The sequence below is a fragment of the Zea mays genome, chromosome 1 (assembly GCF_902167145.1).
Source record: "Zea mays cultivar B73 chromosome 1, Zm-B73-REFERENCE-NAM-5.0, whole genome shotgun sequence".
In the NCBI taxonomy this organism is placed as follows: Eukaryota; Viridiplantae; Streptophyta; class Magnoliopsida; order Poales; family Poaceae; genus Zea; species Zea mays.
The window spans coordinates 71,078,435-71,097,280 of record NC_050096.1 but is presented as its reverse complement, the minus strand read 5'-3'; the positions used below and the strand labels follow the sequence as shown (position 1 = coordinate 71,097,280).

Below are 18,846 nucleotides of genomic sequence, written 5' to 3'. Positions count from 1 at the left end.
CATCCACACACCACTTAAACCAACTCCAGCATGGCTCCATATCCGTAAAATAAGGTATCCGTAAAATAAGCAGACGTGATCATAGATAAAGTGGTTTTTTTGCATGGTGCATTCCAACAGACTCCGTATTTACACTCTATCGGGGCTTTTAATTGCACCATTTCTCAGACTTGTACGGAGAGGAGAGAAGACGTGGAAAAGAGGAGTATAAGTACACAGCGTGCTTTTTAGGGAGAGGGATACGGAGTCTGCTGGACTGATGAATAGTGTACTGCGCAGTGAAAAAAGGGGATGGAGAGCCGTATACGGAGGCTGCTGGAGTTGGTCTTACAGCCCATTTAGATGCAGGCCAACACAATCACCCCTGTTCACCGTCCGGCCCTCGCACAGCTTCAGCCTTCGACTCCGCTTGCTCCTGCACCTGCTCCCGCTTCCTTTGCATCTTCCACCATGGCACTCTCAGGTGTGACAATCGTCCTTCCTTCTCTGTTCTTTTGAGTTGCACACCTTCTTCCTCGCCACGACGATCCTGCGCCTTCTGTTGGACTTCAACCTCCGCGTTGACCGCAACAGCAGGTTTGCCATCCACCACGTTCTCAGTTACGTGCTCCTCCACAGCAACTTGAGGCTCTTTCTTGTCCCCTGGCTTCAGCGAGATGTGGTGGAATTTCTCCTGGATCTTCCCGACGCCCTTTTCCACGGGCCCGATCGCTTGTGAGATCGTAAGCGCGACATCCTTGACAACCTGAAGAAGAAGAAGCATGAAGGATTTAGGATTCGAGCTATATATATATCGAAGCCATGCATCGGTTTACATACATGCTGGCCGCCGCCGAGGACGACATCCTGCACGCTCTCCTTGATGCTCGTCCCTCCTGGAGCTTCGACATGGGTCTCCTGCTGCGCAATGGAAGCTGGTGTACCGCCTGTATCGTCGTCGACATCCACCTCCACCTCCATTTTGCTTTCCTGACACATGACTTCCCCGTGATCAGGAGGTAGAGCAGGGACGTGCTGGTACGGCTCCACGGTGAAGACGTAGGCATGCGCTACCGCTGCGATAGCCATCTACACTACACCCACCAGAGAAAGGGGTTAGAAAGGTAACGAACGAACGATCGATCGAGTTGAGGAAGATATCACGGGCCGGGACAGGGTACGTTACCTCGATGCAGATGAGGAAGTCCTGTAGCGCGTTCTGCACTTTGCCCTCTTTGGGCAGGAGTCCAGTTTGGCAGATGATCGCAATGCCGACTCCCTGCCACCAAGTGGCAAACACGATGGCCTTAAAGCTTATGAACTTGGCTAGTGGCCTTATCGCCTGTAGCTTTTCATGCGTCGCGTTGTAAAACTTCACAAGGCAATACAAGGCCCATGTCTGGCTGAAGTTTATGACAGCGGCAATGTAAGGATACCTGCGCGTAAAAAAAGGCAAAGCATGACAGACATGTTAATTAATCAGGAAACAACGACATGGTAGTAACAAATTCTGATAACGAGAAAGACGGCTACCCGTAATTCCACTTGAATTCGCCATCTCCATAGGCTCCAAAAGGCTCCAAGACCAACGCCAAGAGAGCGCATAGTGTCTTGAGAATCATCTGCAGTTTCGTCAGACGAAGTTAATTAGTTACTATATATCAGTTGTGGCATCGGGTGACGGAAGAACGATATTAGCTCACGTCACGTCACGTACGTATTGAACAAGGCCGAACTTTATAATCGTGTACAGGTTCTCTCCCAGAGCGTCAGGGTCACAGAAGAAACTGTACGCTCCGCCGCGGTTACGAGCTCGTGCCTTGTCTAGCAACTCCTGGCTCAGCTCGTCCCTCTTCCTGCTCTCAAGCAGACGGAACACTTGCCGTTCCCCGCCTCAAGTGTAGTAGTCATGTAACAAGAAGTGAGCACACAGCTGTTAATTCAGAGAGCTGTGGCGAGTGGGGAGAGCATAGATATGTACGTAGCTGATCATCACAAGATTACACTACAGCGATTCGATCCCTCTAGAGAACTAACGGAAAATATGCTGTGATTATATATATATATGCAGATTATTACTGTGCAGCTGCTTTACATACCAAGGCAAGCCACCAAGTATCGTCCGAAGGCGTACAGAGCAAAGGCTTCGTAACAATTCCGTAATATATCACAGGCCAGAGAGAGCTTCGAGTTCCACAGTGAGATTATCTGGAAGGAGGAAATTGGATATCAATTCATGTCAAGATTGATGGGTTGCAAACTACGTACAGACCCGCTAGCTGCTAGTGCTTACCGATTCGCAGGCATAAACAGGCACCATGAACAGCACAGCTATGATCCACTTCTGTTCCTGCAGGATTCCAGCATGCAGCAGAGAGTGCATCAGCACAATCGTCCAGCAGCACGTACGAATAACAACAAACAAGACATCCCTATGAACATCAGTTAGTTACTTACAGCTGGATCGCTGTAGGATCTGAGGTGCTGCAGGATGAGCCAGAGCGAGATGAGGAGCGCCACGAGCGCGAACGCCGCGCCAGTGAGCACCGCCGGGCCGTGGACGTTGCCGTACAACCCCCGGAAGGTAGAGGAGGATGATCCGTCAGATGCCATCGCCTCATTCCACATCCAATCCAAGGCTGTCTGCACCAACGACTTCTCTTGGGCTCTGCAGAACAGCTCTCAGGCCACAGGGGAGGGGGAGGGGGAGGGGAGGGAAAGGGAACGCCTGAGTAACACTTGGCGGAAGAAGTTGGGTGGGGGGATCATCTGCAGATCAAGTACTCCGCGGCGCGGCAAATGAATTGAGCCCGCCACAGGTTGGACAGATTGGAGTTCAAATACCCCAAAAAAAATTTAAACAGAGGGGGACAAAGGATTCGAGTGGCGGCGGCAGGGAGAGAAGGAGACGAACAACGCATCCACGCAAATACAAGAGGGGTATCCTTACCAATCGGAGCTGGAGCGGAGATCTCCGGTCCACCGCCACTGCCTGCACGGCTGGATGAGGACACGACGACGGCGGGGAGAAGGAAAGGAAGGACGCCTGGCTCGCGCTGGACGCGTGGAGCACCCCGCGCGCGGCCGTACCGCTGTTCATGCAAGTTACTAGACTAGTACATGTACAATTCTAGATGTATTTTTTATTAAGACATTTAGAACATCTCTAAACGTAACTTAGATCAGTGTCTATCTTAAAATAAAATATAGAGTTCAATCCATGAAAAAACAGCTCTAACAATATTTTATTCTAACAATAAAAAATTTATTGATCGCTGTCAATTTTTATATTTATTTTCAAAAAAATTCGAAATGATGCTACGTCCCATAACAAAATTTTAGTACTCGATAGGATGTAAAATATATAGTATTTTTTTATCTAGTAGCCATAATACTTATTACAGGATTATAAAATATAAATATATAATAACATCATATTATATGTACTAGTATATAGCCTGTGTTAACGCTATAATTCCGTGGAAGGGAGGGATCGACGAAGGCGACGTCGCGAGGGGAGGGGTTGACGGCAACGGTGGCGGCATGAGTGAGGGAGAGGGGGACTGGCGGCGATGACAGGGTCGCTGGGAGAGGAGGGGTGGAATGAGGATAATTCAAATAATATTGTCCATTAGATTTGATTGAGTAAGAAAGATAAAGTTATTCAACGATCTGAATCATTGATTTTGATGGCGTGTTAAGTCTAGATGTAATTTGTTTGGTGGATTTAATGAATGTTATGAGTGTTAGAGTAATTTGGTTAGGTGAGTTTTGTAAAGTTTAAACCAATAAATTATATAGTGTTATATATACATATGAAAAAGTGCGCTGTATAAGACGAGGTAGTGTTAAAACGTTCCACCCCGCAGGTTAGATTTCTAGATGTCACAATTTTGGTGACTGGTAGAGGACCTTTAATTTCGTTGATAATAAACAAGCGTCTCCAAATTTAGTTCCATATGCTGTTTCTGTTGGGTTCCAGAGGGAGGCCACGAGAAAACAACCGTATACAAATGTAATCGAAAATTTATTTATCTAGCTCAACTTAGGGTCGGTCCTGATATTTTCGAGCCCTGAGCTAAAGTTAACATTTAGGCCCCTCCTGTCTTCATATGTGTATATATATGTCTACTAGTGCGTTACGCGCGTCTGCGCGCGTGTTGTCTTTTTTAGTACCAATAGCGCAATAGCAGTAGTAATACAAATTTAGATTACAATAAATAGCAAGTTGCATTAAACTGGCATACTTGAGTGTCCAGCAATAGTGTATCTGCAGAGTTTAGGGATGTAATCGGATCGAATACGGACGGATATCACTGAAATCATATTTGTTTTCATATTTTTATTCGGATTCGAATTCGAATACGGATAGCTTCGGATACGAATACGAATACGGATGTTCTCGGATACAAATACGGATAGCTATGTGTCGAATACGGAACTAGTCGGACACGGATATTGTCGGTAACGAATTTTTTGTCGGATATCATGTAAGACATCATTCCACACGTATCATGGTTGTAATCATGTATCCACTCCTTGAGTCTAAACATTTTTGTATTATATGTGTTCATATGTCACCTTTTTTGTAAAATTCATGAATTTTTAGCCTATGTGCGTGTTATTAATTTATTTTGCATAAAATCATCAAAATGCAAATAAGTTACCAAAACTAATAAACATTCTATAAGAATATAACCTGTCTCCACATGAAAATGATAAAAAAACTTGGATACTTAGAGTGATTTCACGTGTAATTCACACAACAAGTGAAAGTGAAATGTAAGAAACACTATCATATTTTGGATTTTATGGTCCAAATATTTTGGAGGATTATATATGAACATATGGTATGCCTCCATAAATTTTCATGATTTTCTGAGGCTATTTGTGTATTATTAATTTTTTTCTACAAAAAATCAACAAAATGCACACAGCTATCCGGATAAGATATCCGGATATCCGAGAAGATTTATCCGAGAAAATATCCGGATATTCGATATCCGACGGATATCAGACATATTGTATTCGAATTCGATATCCGAACAAAATATCCGTATTCGTATCCGTTATCCGAAAAAATGTCCGGATATCCAAAAATTCCATCCGAACCAGTGTTCACCATCTTCGAATCCGGATCCGGACGGATATTTTCCGAACCATATTACATCCCTAGCAGAGTTTACATAAGCAAGCATATTTGTAGAAAGGCTCCAACAGTGGAGTCATATGTACATAAAAGTCTACTGACCAGAAGTGACCTAGTTTTTCTTGCATACACGCACAGTTCTAGGAAGGCTTCAACATCAGGTTAATATGTACATAAAAGTCTTATGACCAAAAGTGATGAGGCATTTTCTATGCATGCAAATAAAAGTCTACTGATCAAAAGTGACCTAGCCTTTCTTGCATAGACACACCGTTTTAGGAAGGCTTCAACATTAGGTTAATATGTACATAAAAGTCTCATGACCAAAAGTGATGTAGCCTTATACCTGTATATAAATGAGAGTAGTATGTTAGTATAGACAACACTAAAGAGCTCAATGTAATATCAGGATCATAAAAGAAATAACATTCTTTGAAAGGAGAGAAACAATAACATACAACATGTTTATTTTATCTTTCCCTCTGATCACGACAAGCAGGTACTAAGTCAGTTAAAGTGTTTCTCGAATAAGGTACATGAAGAGGCTAATAGTCTAACACATTGTTATGACGATATATAAGGAAAAAGGAGCAATATAGAAGCAATTTTACTAAGAACGCTGACAACTGCATCTAGGTAATGTTTGAAGAAAAGGTTTAAAGCATTTAAATACAAATCATGAAAGACAGGTTAACGTTAAAGATATAAATTGCTAGAGTGAGGAAGCAATGAAGTTCAAGAGCCTGTGCAGTATATATAATATCGTCAACCTCAAATGGTAAAATGAATCACACGCTTGGCAAAAACTTAATTAGTATGCTCTTGTTTGTCTGCTAGTTTTGCAACATGGAGCACTTTGATATGGTCAAGTTCTTTGTTAATGTACAAATAAGTTATATTCTCATCTATCTGATGTTTTAGATTAGACAAAATGATCGGCTGGCTGTTAGTTCGGGTTTGTTGATTCATGTAATGTAATGTAGTCTAGTAGGAACCGGGCCTTCTTGGTTGTGTGTTCTACATTTGCAGCATGTTTCTGGAATGGTATATTGAAGCATACATATCCCAAAGAAGTATGCAGAAGGTGAGTTAGCGAAATATACTTCATTTGAGGCAAAGGATGATCGACCATGCATGTGTTAAAAAACCACAAACTAATTGAAACTGAGTTCTTGATAACCTCACTGGTTTCTCTTATCGGAGCTGAGCAAGCTGCTGCCATTATAAGGGAAAACCATAAACAATAAATTTTGGGGATTTTTTTTGAAGAACAGAGACATTCAGTCTATGTGCAAAGTAAAATAGTGGCATCTTAGAACCTCAATGTTTGGTGGCCAAATGAAATATGTGTAATATACAGGTTTTAGAATCGAGCACAAGAACTAAGGAATAGGTCGAAAAGCTAAAACCATGGAAACCCTAAATATTGAAAATAAGTTTGAAGAACATAGACACTTAATTAATTAGCTAAGTAAAATGGTGCCATACCTTGATGTATTTCAGGATGGACTAAATGTTGTCATTCTTGGAACATGTAGAATCTGGCATGCCTTTGCTAACCTGGGTGTGCTTCATCCTGCATGTAGTATTTATATTAGCCATAGCCGAAGTACATGATGAGATTTATGGTACTCATCAACTGGCTCCGAAGATGAATTGGCTATTGCGAAGATCTGGCTTCTATTGGCCTAACATGATAGCTGATTATTTCAAGTACCACAAAGGATGCCACTGTGTTAGAAATTCGGCGACTTGTAGTTAGTTCCTGCAGCTGAATTATAACTTATTATCAAACCTTGGCCTTTCAGGTGATGGGGATTGGATATTTTAGGAGAACTTCATCTTTCATCATCAAAAGGGCATCAGTTCTTGTTAAACACCACATACTACTTTTTCAAATGGATTAGAGCCGTTGCTCTAAAGAACATGACACAGAGAGAGGTAGTTGAGTTTATAATTGAGTATATCATTAATAGATTCGACATTCCTTAGACTTTAACCATAGACCAGGGGACTTCTTTTATATTAAAAGAGGTACGTGAGTTTGTTGAATTATATAAGATCAAATTGCTCAATTCGTCTCCATTTTATGCTCAGGCCAATTGGCAGGCCGAATCTAGTAATAGGACATTGATTAGCCTTATAAAAAAGAAGATATCTGACCATTCTAAGTATTGGCATAAGGTTTTGTCTGAAGCGTTATGGGCTTTTAGTATATCTAAACACCATGCTACAAAAGTTTTTCCGTTTGAGCTTGTTTATAGGTAGGAAGCGGTTTTGTCTGTGGTGGTAAGCATAAATGCTGGTAGGTTCGCCGGTCAGAACGATCTAACTGTCGGTGATTATTATAATTCAATGATGGACAATATTGATGAAGTGACCGACAAGAGATTGATAGCTCTAGGAGAGATAAAGACAAGATCATGGTCACCGAAGCTTACAACAAAAAGGTCAAGGCTAAGTCATTCCAGCTAGGAGACCTGATATGGAAGACCATCTTGCCACTGAGGAACAGAGACCGAAAAGTTCAGGAAATGGCCGCCAAGCTAGAAAGGTCCTTACAAGATCACGCAGGTACATGTTGCAAACATTACAAGGTGATGACTTGCCCAAGGCACTGAACGGGTGTTTCCTAAAGCAATACCATCCTAGTATGTGACAAGATGTTAAAAAAACTGATGTGGTCACACCAAGTTGATTACGCAGGTATATGTTGGACGCACGCACAGACCGCCCGACTCGTCGGCAGAAACCCTGACCTCTGCGCCAGATCGTGGACCGTTCGACTCTCAATTACGGACCGTTCATACTCTCATAAATAAAGAACACCGCTACCGATACTTATGGCAGTGATAGACGTCAATAAACAGCATCCAGACCGGCCACATGCTCTCCCTTATCGTAGGCATAATAGGCCCCCAGCTCCGCATTGAATTCAGCTTCGGCATTTCGCGAGGAATATCCACTATACATCGCCCATTACATGCCCATCCCGCCGTCTCATCGTCTCTCTCTCTCCTGTGCCCACGTCTGCTGTTGGCCACCTTTCTGAAAGAATATTCTTGTCTTCCACACTATGGGGAAAACGCACACACAGAACGAAAGGAACTGCACGCTTCTGATATGCATGTACGAAAGCAAGAAAAAAAAAGTAGATTACGAATGATTGTTTATATATTAGTCATATCATATCATGGACTATATATGACGACGACTCGATCTGGCATCTGTTTTAAACGGCACCGCATATTCGGTGGATGGTGCTCTCATTCATGAGGTAGGCGAGCTGCAAGCCTGCGCTTCAGGCATTAGTCGTTACAGAAACTGGGAGCGGGTTGACTTATCAAAAACAGTGTGACCACTTGAACGCCGGGTCGGTGCCGTCATCGTCGTACGTTCAAAGTTTTTTTTTGGTTGGGTTGGGTGTTTCCTCACCACTCGATCGATGCGTGTCGGCGGTGGTCGTCGTAGTCCGGCCGGATGAGTTCTCGTCCTCCTTCCGCCTGCGATCTGCCACCACTTTTTTGACTAGTCAGGAGCCCCAGGTTGAACGTTCTCATGTTTCCCAAAACGAAATAGATTTTTTAGGGCTTGTTCGGTTAGCTCTCAATCCATGTGGATTGAGTGGGATTGGGTGGGTTTAAATCCCAACTAAGTCAAACTCCTTCTTAAAATTTTACAATCCCATCCAATCCATGGGTAATGGAATTAACCGAACAAGGCCTTATCGGTTTTCGTTGACGTCAATATAAACGTCAATCACTGGAGGTGTACATAGTACTCTCTGTAGCAGCACGGACGGTTCACGACCTCGCTGCAAGGTGGCTCCTTCTCTATGTCGCTCTAGACAGTTCGTGCCCTGGGTCAGACTATCCGCAACGTGCCCTGGGTCAGACTATCCGCAATGACGTAGGATTCTCTTCCTTCTCACGGGGCTCCGGGTCAGCAGCTTCATCTGGAGCGACCCTAGACGATGTAGAGTCACCTAGGAGTTAAGATAGTTGAGATAGAGCATCTTGAATGGACAACTATATCTTATCCACCGGAGGGGGTAAGATTATAGGGTCGTCTTGGGGTTAGCAGGCCACCCAAGACAGATATAGCCGACGTAGAGTCGAATAATGGTTGAGATCAGGGCCGGGCCAAGGCACGTGCGAGCCGTGCGCTCACACAGGGCCTCCAAAAAATTGAGGGCCTCAAAACTTAGTAGATATTCTATTTTTATGATCTTCTACACAATGTTAATATATAGCACATATTTTTCTCCCTACCATACCACTGCGCTGAAGCGAAACTATCGAGCGCTCCACTAAAGAATAAATCTTCATAGAATCTTAACATATCTGTCCGCGTGAATGAAGTTCTCTAAATCAAAGCTACTAAATTCATATTTGTGTTCTACTATGATAAAAAAAGACGTATTATTTAGCCACAATAGCATTCGAGAGTGAGGCTTTGGAGAAGATCGAATATAAGCATATTGTACAAATTTTCTTTAAAACCCACCAAAAGAACAATGTTATTCAAATAAAATAGAAATGTTTCTTTAGATATTCTATTGCAATATATATTACTGTAACTTGCAGATTGTTATTACTGGTTTTTAATAAAAACATATATTACACTGCTTTAGATTTGGGGAAAAAATTTGGTGCAGCTGGCTGCAAACCAGAATGTTTGCAGCCCCTCACAAAAAATGAGGATTGACCCCACCCGCAGCAGCAATCTCTACTATCTATTAAGTCAATAGTGTAGACCACGACACTACCATGACTTCACCCTCTCCAGACCCCACCGGCAGATATGCGGCCTGTCGCAGCCTCTATTGGTCATTCCGGTCTCGAGGCCCAAACATGGAGGCCTTGCATCGGAGGCCCAAGCCCAACACAACTAGCCTCAGTTCGGTACACCTGGTGGCTCGACAGTCCGGCAAAAATTAGCAACAACGACATGCACGTAGAAGCGACAGTTGAGTTTAAGCGCAGAAACAACCCCAGCCCCAGCAGTGTGTAGTTGGCGGCAAGTCTCTCAGGCAGCGCAATGGCTTTTTATTGCCTCTCACTTACATGTATATACACACTCACACCAAAACGCAGCCAACTCACCCTACCGTACACAAGCAGACCATGACTCCACCCTCCCCTAGGCCGCCGCGCGCTCGCCAACACCCGCGTCGCCTCCCGCACCCTCCGCACGACACGCCCCAGCCAGCCCCCGCTTCTCGTGTTTGCGCGAATTGGCTCTCGCAACGAACTGCCTCCGCCAACAAACCATGACCTTCGCGCCAGTCGCAAGTCTTCACACCATCCGCAACCTCCATGCCATGTCAGTTGTTGTGTCCCACCCGCCCACTCCATAACAGACTCCTGCCCGCTTCTCACGTCATGGTACTCCACTCGTAAGAAGGAGGGCGCCCGCCTAGATAAGGTTGCATCGGCTTCTCCTGTAGCCGCCACTGCTGAATGGCGATTGATTCCAATAATTGGTGGGAGCTTTCCTCACTAACCTAACCGACCAACAACTCACGATCGAGTGTCATCCCGCCAAACACTCGTCCACAAGCTCGACGACGCCTAGATGAAGCTGACGTTGAGGTTCCACCTCGCTGCCACCCCCGCAACGCCAACATCGGCCTCAGGTCCGGATTTGGACCCGCAGCAGTAGCAGCAGCCACCGCCATTCCCGACCACGAGGCACCATCACAAGCGATGGCGTCGCAGACCGGCGGTGAGTCTCCCCGTGACGCCAGATGAGGTTGACGTCGAGGTTCCACCTTACTGCTCAAGTGATGTTTATTGTTTCGTATATAGTTTCATACTAATTTTTCACTCATGTGGCAACGCACGGGCACGAACCTAGTAACACAACTAAAATGTTATCTGGTGGACCTGCAGGTGGGGTCAATCCTCATTTTTTGTGAGGGGCTGCAAACATTCTGGTTTGCAGTCGGCTGTACCATTTTTTTTCTAGATTTGGCACAGGGCCTCAAATTTCTCTGGCCCGACCCTGGTTGAGATGGATATGCTGAAAGCTACAACTAGAGCTATGTTACATCTACTCATAGGGTAAGAATGATAAAAAAAAGTAAATAAAGTAGATTGATTTGATTGGATTGTGTTCGGGGATTTTTCAATCGGTCGTACCTCTTCGTATATATATAGGGGAGGTCTGGACCCGTTTCTAGACGATAGACAACAAATTCTACGTAATTAGATACATAATTACATATGAGATAATGATAATCGACCAAATCAATCTGATTATAGAGCGCGGGTCGTCTAGACCCTAGGGTCGGACCGTCCGTTATTTTTTGGTGTTCAACAGTTTTCTCGGTAATATGTACCTGCTAGCATTAGTCTTTGTTAGCCCCACCACAATGTCGAGGTGTTTCATTGGAGACGGGGTGTGAAGATAGGATCGGGATCCCGCCGCTGACGTTGGGTGGGAGCACTGACGTGTGGGCACCGCGTGCGACAAGACCCACACGCAGTAAGCTCAACTTCATCTGCAGTTACGTCAGCGGATCCGCGTCCGCGAAGACGGGTTCCTGTTATTATTTTATTTCGATTGTAGTTTTGCTATGAGCTTTTTCTTAACCCTAACTGTCATTACTTTTATTATTTTTCCAGACACCAGAAATCCATGGAATTTGTTGCTCAGCTCATGTTACAATGTCTATATCACAGAGCTGTAGTCTTGATTGTTTGAAGGACGTACGGACACAGTAATCACACAAGCTTGTTTTACTTTACTCAGATTGTGTCGTTGTTATACTTGTTCTTTTTCTTCCTCATGAAAGTAACCAAATCGATCAATACATTTGAACTATAGATATCGCAGAACACAGTTGAAACACAGCCCAGACGCCATTAATTTTAGGGAGCCGACTGCTGATTGAAGAAGAAAAATGCAAACGATCATATACAGAGAATTCGAAGCAGTGTACGTCTCAATTTGCCGGTAAATAAAATTACACTGCAAGAACAAAGCCTATTGATCTTCCTTGTTACAACATTCTTTACTCCTACTAGTCCTAGTAGTACTAATTATTATTATTATTATTATTATTATTATTATTATTATTATTATTATTATTATTATTATTATTATTATTATTATTATTATTATTCTTCTTCTTCGGTAAAAGATGGTAAAATAAGAAAGGGAGCAGAAAAGAACACCTCATCAACAAAAGGAGAAAAAAAAATACTACTACTGTACACATCAGCCGCATACAGAGCACCACTACAGTATGTAGATTATTGTGCCTTCTCGTATATATATTGCATACTATATAATACGCCCCGCTGTGCTGTAGCACTGTAGTGCCATGGATCATGGAACTGGAAGTGGACCATGGTGTCGTCAGTCACTGCGTGGGGATGAGGGGCGACGCCGTCGGCGTGCTGTCAACGGACTGGACGAGCCAGTCCGACTCCGGCAGCGGCTGCATGGGCGGCAGCGAGAAATGGCCGACGGTGGAGCTCCCGCTGCGCACCTCCTGCATGGTGAGCAGCGCGGCGACGGTGTTGCGGAAGATGCCCTGCCCGGCGACGGCCAGCGCCTGGCGCCCGTGGAGGTCCCTGCTGGCGGCGGGCGGGAAGACGGCCTCCATCGCGGCCTCGCAGTCCCTGACCAGCTCGGAGATGAGGTCGGTGGTGAAGAAGGGCTGCCGCAGCACCCGCGCGATGACGGGGAGGCGGAGCACGCCGCCGGTGCGCTTGTCGAACTTCTTGAGGATCTTGGCGAGGCCCGTGTAGTTGACGCTGCTGTAGTTGAGCAGCAGCACCATCTCGCCGTGCAAGTCCACCACCTCGCGCCGGACGCGCGCCAGCGTGGCCTCGGGCCCGCCCGCACGCCCGATGCGCTCCTGGAGCTCCCTCTGCCGGATCACGAACTCCTCCTCCCGCTCCAGGAAGAAGGCGTTGAACTTGTCGATCTCGGCGTCCAGGAGCGTCAGGAAGTCGGCCTCCGCGGCGCTGGACGACGACGGATCCGCCGCCGACCCGCGGGAGGACACGGCATTCACGCGCCGCTTCAGCTCCTTGTAGTTGAGGAACTGGCTCCGCCACTCCGGCAGGCTCTCCTCGATCTGCTTCTTGAGGCGCTTGCCGAACTTCATCGGTCAGTAATGTCTCGCAAGATTTTTTTTTTTTTTGATTTGTTTGATCGAGATCGCAGTGTATCAATTTGATCTCTCCGTGTGTGTGTGTAATCGAATGAGAATAAGAGGAGGCTGAATCATTAGCGACGGGCAGCTTAATATAGGGAGGGAGGTGGGTGTTAGTTGGAGCATTCGAGCAGCAGCAGAACAGGAGGGAAGGCCCGGGAGAAGCGAATCTGTGGGAGCATATGCCATGCGTATGCGTTGCGTGTAACGAAGGGGAGAGCAGGATCACATCACAGTTTCTATGGGATGGGATGGGATGGGACTCTTGTGTTCGTCTGCTGGGTGCTGGGGACACAGACGGGCCCTCTCAATTTATAATTCATATGACTTTTTTTTAAAAAAACTAACATGTTTGATCTTTTCGTCTTATTCAATTTTTTCATAAAAATAAATAAATATAAAGTTATATTTAAAGTATACTCCTATCGTTCTAATTTATAATTCATTTAACTTTTTTATTCCAAATTTAACCGACTCGTCTTATTAAAAAAATCATATTATTGCTATGATATTGTTTAGCATATAATATAATTTAAATATGTTTTTGAAATTTTCATTTTTCGTAAAAAAATTAAATAAGACGGGCCGATCAAACTTGGGATATCAAAGTCAAACGAATTATAATTTGGAATGGAGGGAGTATTACATACTAAACGTCATCACAGTAACGATTAATAACAATTATGATTTTTTAAATAAGATGAGCTAATCAAACTTGAAATAAAAATATCAAACAGATTATAAATTGATACGAAGGGAGTATAATACAAGTAGTATTAGCCAATTCAAATAAAGATGTATTCTGTATGTCATATCTCTTTGCTCCAATAGAACTGTACGTAAGGCCATCTCCGACCGATTCCTTATTTTTATTCTCTATCTTATTCTATTCCAAACTTCACTCTACAATCAGCGTCAAACAGTGTTATCTACAATCCATATTCCCTATTTTACACGATCCATCGAAGTCAGCCCAAGACCCCATTAAACAGTTGTTGAAACCTAGCGTTGACACGGTGGAGTCCACGAATGATGCTGGCTCGGCTTAGGATTGATCGGTTCTATTGGCTGAATGATGGGTCCGACACCAATCCACATGTTAGTGAACTTGTCTGTATCAACCGTTTATAGCCATATGTTATATTTTGATTGGTTCACATTGTTTTAAAGTTATTAAAAATTAAAAATAAAAATGGAATTCGATTTATAAATAGAAGAGGATGATTAGGTTGATTCTACCCATTATTCTCCAATTCGCTCATACTACTTCCTATTACACTCATGTCACTCTCCTTTTACTCCACCAAACCATTATCGTTGATTTGCCATGTCTTTCGTGGTCTCCTCCACTCGATATGTAGTATCAAACTATGATAGATACAACGACAAAGCTTACTTTCTAGTCTTCAATGAGAAGGAAGCAAAGGATGCATCATCAGAGCTACATTGGTTGGGATCATGAAAACAACCATGACTGTTTGATGCAAGACTATTTCAATGACCCATGCATCTACTCTTCGCTCTAATTTCATCGAAGGTACCACATAGAGAGGAGTATCTTTCTTAAAGTCATAGAGGTTGGGTGAGTATTCCTCTTATTTTAGTCTTAGAACCGATGCACTCAACCATAGCGGTTTCTCCCCCCATAAAAATGCATTGCTGCCCTCTGCATGCTCACCTATGGTAGCGTTACTGACTCCATTGATGAGTACATCAAAAGAATGAAAAGCTTGACTTTAGAGTGGCTCAAACATTTATGTAGAGATATCATTTTATAGTTTAGCGAGGAGTATAGTCATCGTTCTTGCACTATTAATGATCTTAGGTGACTTTTAACTAAGGGGAGGATAGGGGATTTTCTGATATAATAGGGATTATACGTTGCATGTATTGGAAGTGCAGGAACTATTCTGTTGGATGAAAATGGCAATTTTAAAGGGGTCATTGGATCCCTAACCATCATACTTTAGGGTGGCATGGTCGAACAACGTCAACATGGTGAACAAATCACTATTGCTCACTGTGTGCTCAAGGTTGAAGCACCAAATGTGAACTTTATGGTGAATGGACATGAGTACAACTCAGGGTACTATCTCACCGATGGTATCTACCCCCAGTGGTTGGTGTTTGTGAATATGAAAGTCGCCTAGAGGGGGGTGAATAGGGCGAATCTGAAATTTACAAACTTTAAGCACAACTACAAGCCGGGTTAGCGTTAGAAATATAAACGAGTCCGCGAGAGAGGGCGAAAACAAATCACAAGCTAATAAGGCGGATGACACGGTGATTTGTTTTACCGAGGTTCGGTTCTTGCAAACCTACTCCCCGTTGAGGTGGTCACAAAGACCGGGTCTCTTTCAACCCTTTCCCTCTCTCAAACGGTCACTTAGACCGAGTGAGCTTCTCTTCTCAATCAAACGGGATACTAAGTCCCCACAAGGACCACCACACAATTGGTGTCTCTTGCCTTGGTTATAATTGAGTTGAACACAAGAAAGAATAAAGAAGAAAAGCAATCCAAGTGCAAGAGCTCAAATGAACACAAGTCTCTCTCTCACGAGTCACTATTTGATTGGAATGATCTTTGGACTTGGGAGAGGATTTGATCTCTTTGGTTGTGTCTTGTATTGAATGTTATAGCTCTTGTAAGGTGTTTGAAGGCTGAAAACTTGGATGCATTGAAGTGTGGTGGTTGGGGGGTATTTATAGCCCCAACCACCAAAAGAACCGTTGGTGAGGGCTTCTGTCGCATGGCGCACCGGACAGTCCGGTGCGCCAGCCACGTCACCCGGCCGTTGGATTCTGACCGTTGGAGCTTCTGACATCTAGGCCACCGGACAGTCCGGTGGTGCACCGGACAGGTCCTGTAGACTGTCCGGTGCGCCTTCTGGCTCTGCTCTGACTTCTGCGCGCACTGTAGCGCATTAACTGCCGTTGCAGACGACCGTTGGCGCTATAGTAGCCGTTACTCCACTGGCACACCGGACAGTCTAGTGCTACACCGGATAGTCCGGTGAATTATAGTGGAGCGGCTCCCAGAATTCCCGAAGGTGGCAAGTTCAGACTGGAATCCCCTGGTGCACCGGACACTGTCCGGTGGCACACCGGACAGTCCGGTGCGCCAGACCAGAGCACACTTCGGTTGTCTTTTGCTGTCTTTGTTTGAACCCTTTCTTGGTCTTTTTATTGGTTTGTTGTGAACCTTTGGCACCTGTAAAACTTAAAATCTAGAGCAAACTAGTTAGTCCAATTATTTGTGTTGGGCAATTCAACCACCAAAATCAATTAGGAAAAGGTGTAAGCCTATTTCCCTTTCAATCTCCCCCTTTTTGGTGATTGATGCCAACACAAACCAAAGCAAATATAAAAGTGCAGAATTGAACTAGTTTGCATAATGTAAGTGCAAAGGTTATGTAACACCCACTTGGTAAGAAAAGTCTAAAAGAGAAATTATATCACTCTACATCTATATGTACTACCACTGTTTATCATTTCATGAGGACACATTACTTACACAAAAAAATAATAACAAAAGACACTCAATTAAATCATGCATCATGCTGGATTTTGTTTTGTTTGCATTTTGTGACAAAAAAAATATATTAAAGTCCCAAAGTGGAATTTAAAATATAAAAGAAAATCTAGAATTTAGAAGTGGAGAAAGAAAAGAAAATGTGTATACAAAATAAATATTATAAATAAAGGAAATAATAGTATGTGCAAAATTATACTATTAATCTGAGGAAGCTTTACCACAGAGTAAATTAGAATTTTGAATTTTGAATTTCAAACTCAAAAGGAAAACAAAAACAGAAAATAAAAATAGAGAAAAGAAATTGGAAACAGAAAAAAAAAGAGAAAAAGAAAAATCGTCGTCTGGGCCGAATCTCCCCTGCGCTGGCCCATTGCCGCACGGCCCAACACCCCCATCCGCACACTCTCTGGCTGGAAAATGCATTGAGTCGCTGACTGGTGGGCCCCTTTCGTCAGGATATTCTTCTCCACAGCATCTGACGCAGCGGATTCCTCTGCGGTCCGTGTCGTCGGGATCCTCCGAAGAGTTCGGATCTCGCCAGCTCTCCCGTTTTCCTCGCGTGGTCAACGTTCCCGTCGGGCTCGCAACGTGACCCGCGCCGCACTATTCCTCTTCCCCTTCTCAACCGGAGCTAACTCAATGGATCTTCCGTGCGGGCGCGAACTACTTCACCGGGTCTCCAGGATCCGCGTTACCCTCGGAAACGGAGTGGCTAGGCTCGTCCTCGCTAAAACCCAGGCCGCGACCTCATCCGCCCTATGCTATCTGGGCGTTTCCAGACGCCAGAAAATCAGAGAGATAGAAAACGTAGAGAGAGAGGAGGGAGGTAGAACCGCCGTCGGGGGACTCCGATTCACCGTTCCCCAAGCCCCTTCCGCGGTTTGGGTGGCAACCTGGGCGCGCTACCTCGTGGGTCGTGCTCCGGTGGGCATTGCGGGAGCGTGGCGGTGTTGCTCGCGGGCGCGTCGTGGCGAATCGGTGCCAGGGCATCTCCAACGAGCGCAGCGGAAGGAAGGGCAGAGAGAAAATGTGATGGCCGCCGCGGCTGGATTCAGTCGTAGCCGTCGGTCTTTACCAATTGGGGGTTCGGGGAGCTCCATCGGGCGGCACTGGCGATGACCGTGGCGTAGCTGTGCGGGATGGATTCTCTGGGGGTCGGTGATTTCTCGTCGTGTTTTCTCCACCGCCGCGGAACCATGCGTCATCGTGGTCGACACCCTCTGCACCATCACCGGCGGTATGCATCTTGTCCCCTGTTCCGCCATCGTGTTAGCTTCGAGTTGTGCTATCCGTATCTTAGGTTAGTGCGGGGTAACGCCTGGGCGGGTTGCCGTCGTACTCGCCGCCCTGGTCTGCGCGCCGCCGTGCTCCGGCACGGGAGGTTGAAGACAGGGCAGGGGCCGTAGGATCTTCAGGGACGGTTGCGATTAGATCTGGTGTCGTTCCTGGGTCGGTTAAATCTGAACCGGACATTGGGGAATGGTTGGTCGGCAATAGTGTCCAGTTATTGTAAAATCTGGGCCGTCTATCGCTCGTTGGACGGCTCAAATTGAATACCGGATCGTGATAAGTAATTTCTAATCCGTGCCGTTGAATCTGATCGAACGGCCACGATTGGCCCATACCCCTTCATCCAGTCCTTTTTGCTAAAGAGTCCTCAGACTTTCTGGATTTTGAACCCGCGGTCCGCAGTACAGTATTCTGAGTCTTAGTACCTTTTGCTCTTGGGCCCCTGCGGTTTTCAGTAATGTTGCGCGGGGTCCATACATTTAGTAAAACAGAGGAAATAATCTAGAAAAATGATTTGTAGTGTAAAATTTATTGCAGAAACTTAAATAATTCATAGAAAATTTATTTTAACTCATTTTTAACCCATTCCAGTTTCTATAATTTGGTATTAATATTGTTTATCACTTAGTAACATTATTTTAGCATGAAACCCCTAGTAAATTTGATCACTTAATTAATCTCGTACCGAACACATAAATACTTCGGAAAATCATAACTTCGTCG

At 44.6% G+C, this 18,846-nt stretch overlaps 2 protein-coding genes across 3 annotated transcripts; both read right to left on the bottom strand.

Annotated features, from left to right (window-relative positions):
- Nucleotides 1-14: 14 nt before the first annotated feature.
- Nucleotides 15-3,066, bottom strand: LOC100193674 (Protein LAZ1 homolog 2). 2 transcript variants are annotated; one of them, XM_023300943.2, is made up of 9 exons: nucleotides 2,930-3,066; nucleotides 2,437-2,748; nucleotides 2,273-2,329; nucleotides 2,079-2,187; nucleotides 1,697-1,872; nucleotides 1,513-1,601; nucleotides 1,166-1,415; nucleotides 820-1,068; nucleotides 15-745 (listed from the first exon to the last, which is right to left on the bottom strand). In XM_023300943.2, the coding sequence occupies exons 2-9, from the start codon at nucleotides 2,605-2,607 to the stop codon at nucleotides 359-361; spliced, it is 1,488 nt and encodes a 495-aa protein (XP_023156711.1). In that variant the 5' UTR covers nucleotides 2,608-2,748; nucleotides 2,930-3,066; the 3' UTR covers nucleotides 15-358. The 2 variants fall into 2 exon arrangements, with proteins under 2 accessions (XP_023156711.1, NP_001132239.1); NM_001138767.1 differs by having other exon boundaries at nucleotides 230-745; nucleotides 2,437-2,647; nucleotides 2,930-2,956.
- Nucleotides 3,067-12,297: 9,231 nt separating this feature from the next.
- Nucleotides 12,298-13,571, bottom strand: LOC100282863 (ids4-like protein). Its single transcript, NM_001155769.2, has one exon. The coding sequence runs from the start codon at nucleotides 13,248-13,250 to the stop codon at nucleotides 12,498-12,500; it is 753 nt and encodes a 250-aa protein (NP_001149241.1). The 5' UTR covers nucleotides 13,251-13,571; the 3' UTR covers nucleotides 12,298-12,497.
- Nucleotides 13,572-18,846: the final 5,275 nt, after the last annotated feature.

Excerpts from the sequence above, each read along its gene's own strand:
- LOC100193674 (XM_023300943.2), bottom strand. The coding sequence starts at position 2,607 with ATGTGGAATGAGGCGATGGCATCTGACGGATCATCCTCCTCTACCTTC. Across the intron at positions 2,188-2,272 it reads CTGTTTATGCCTGCGAATCG|ATAATCTCACTGTGGAACTC; the intron begins GTAAGCACTAGC and ends TCCTCCTTCCAG. Across the intron at positions 1,069-1,165 it reads ACTTCCTCATCTGCATCGAG|ATGGCTATCGCAGCGGTAGC; the intron begins GTAACGTACCCT and ends GGTGTAGTGTAG.
- LOC100282863 (NM_001155769.2), bottom strand. The coding sequence starts at position 13,250 with ATGAAGTTCGGCAAGCGCCTCAAGAAGCAGATCGAGGAGAGCCTGCCG.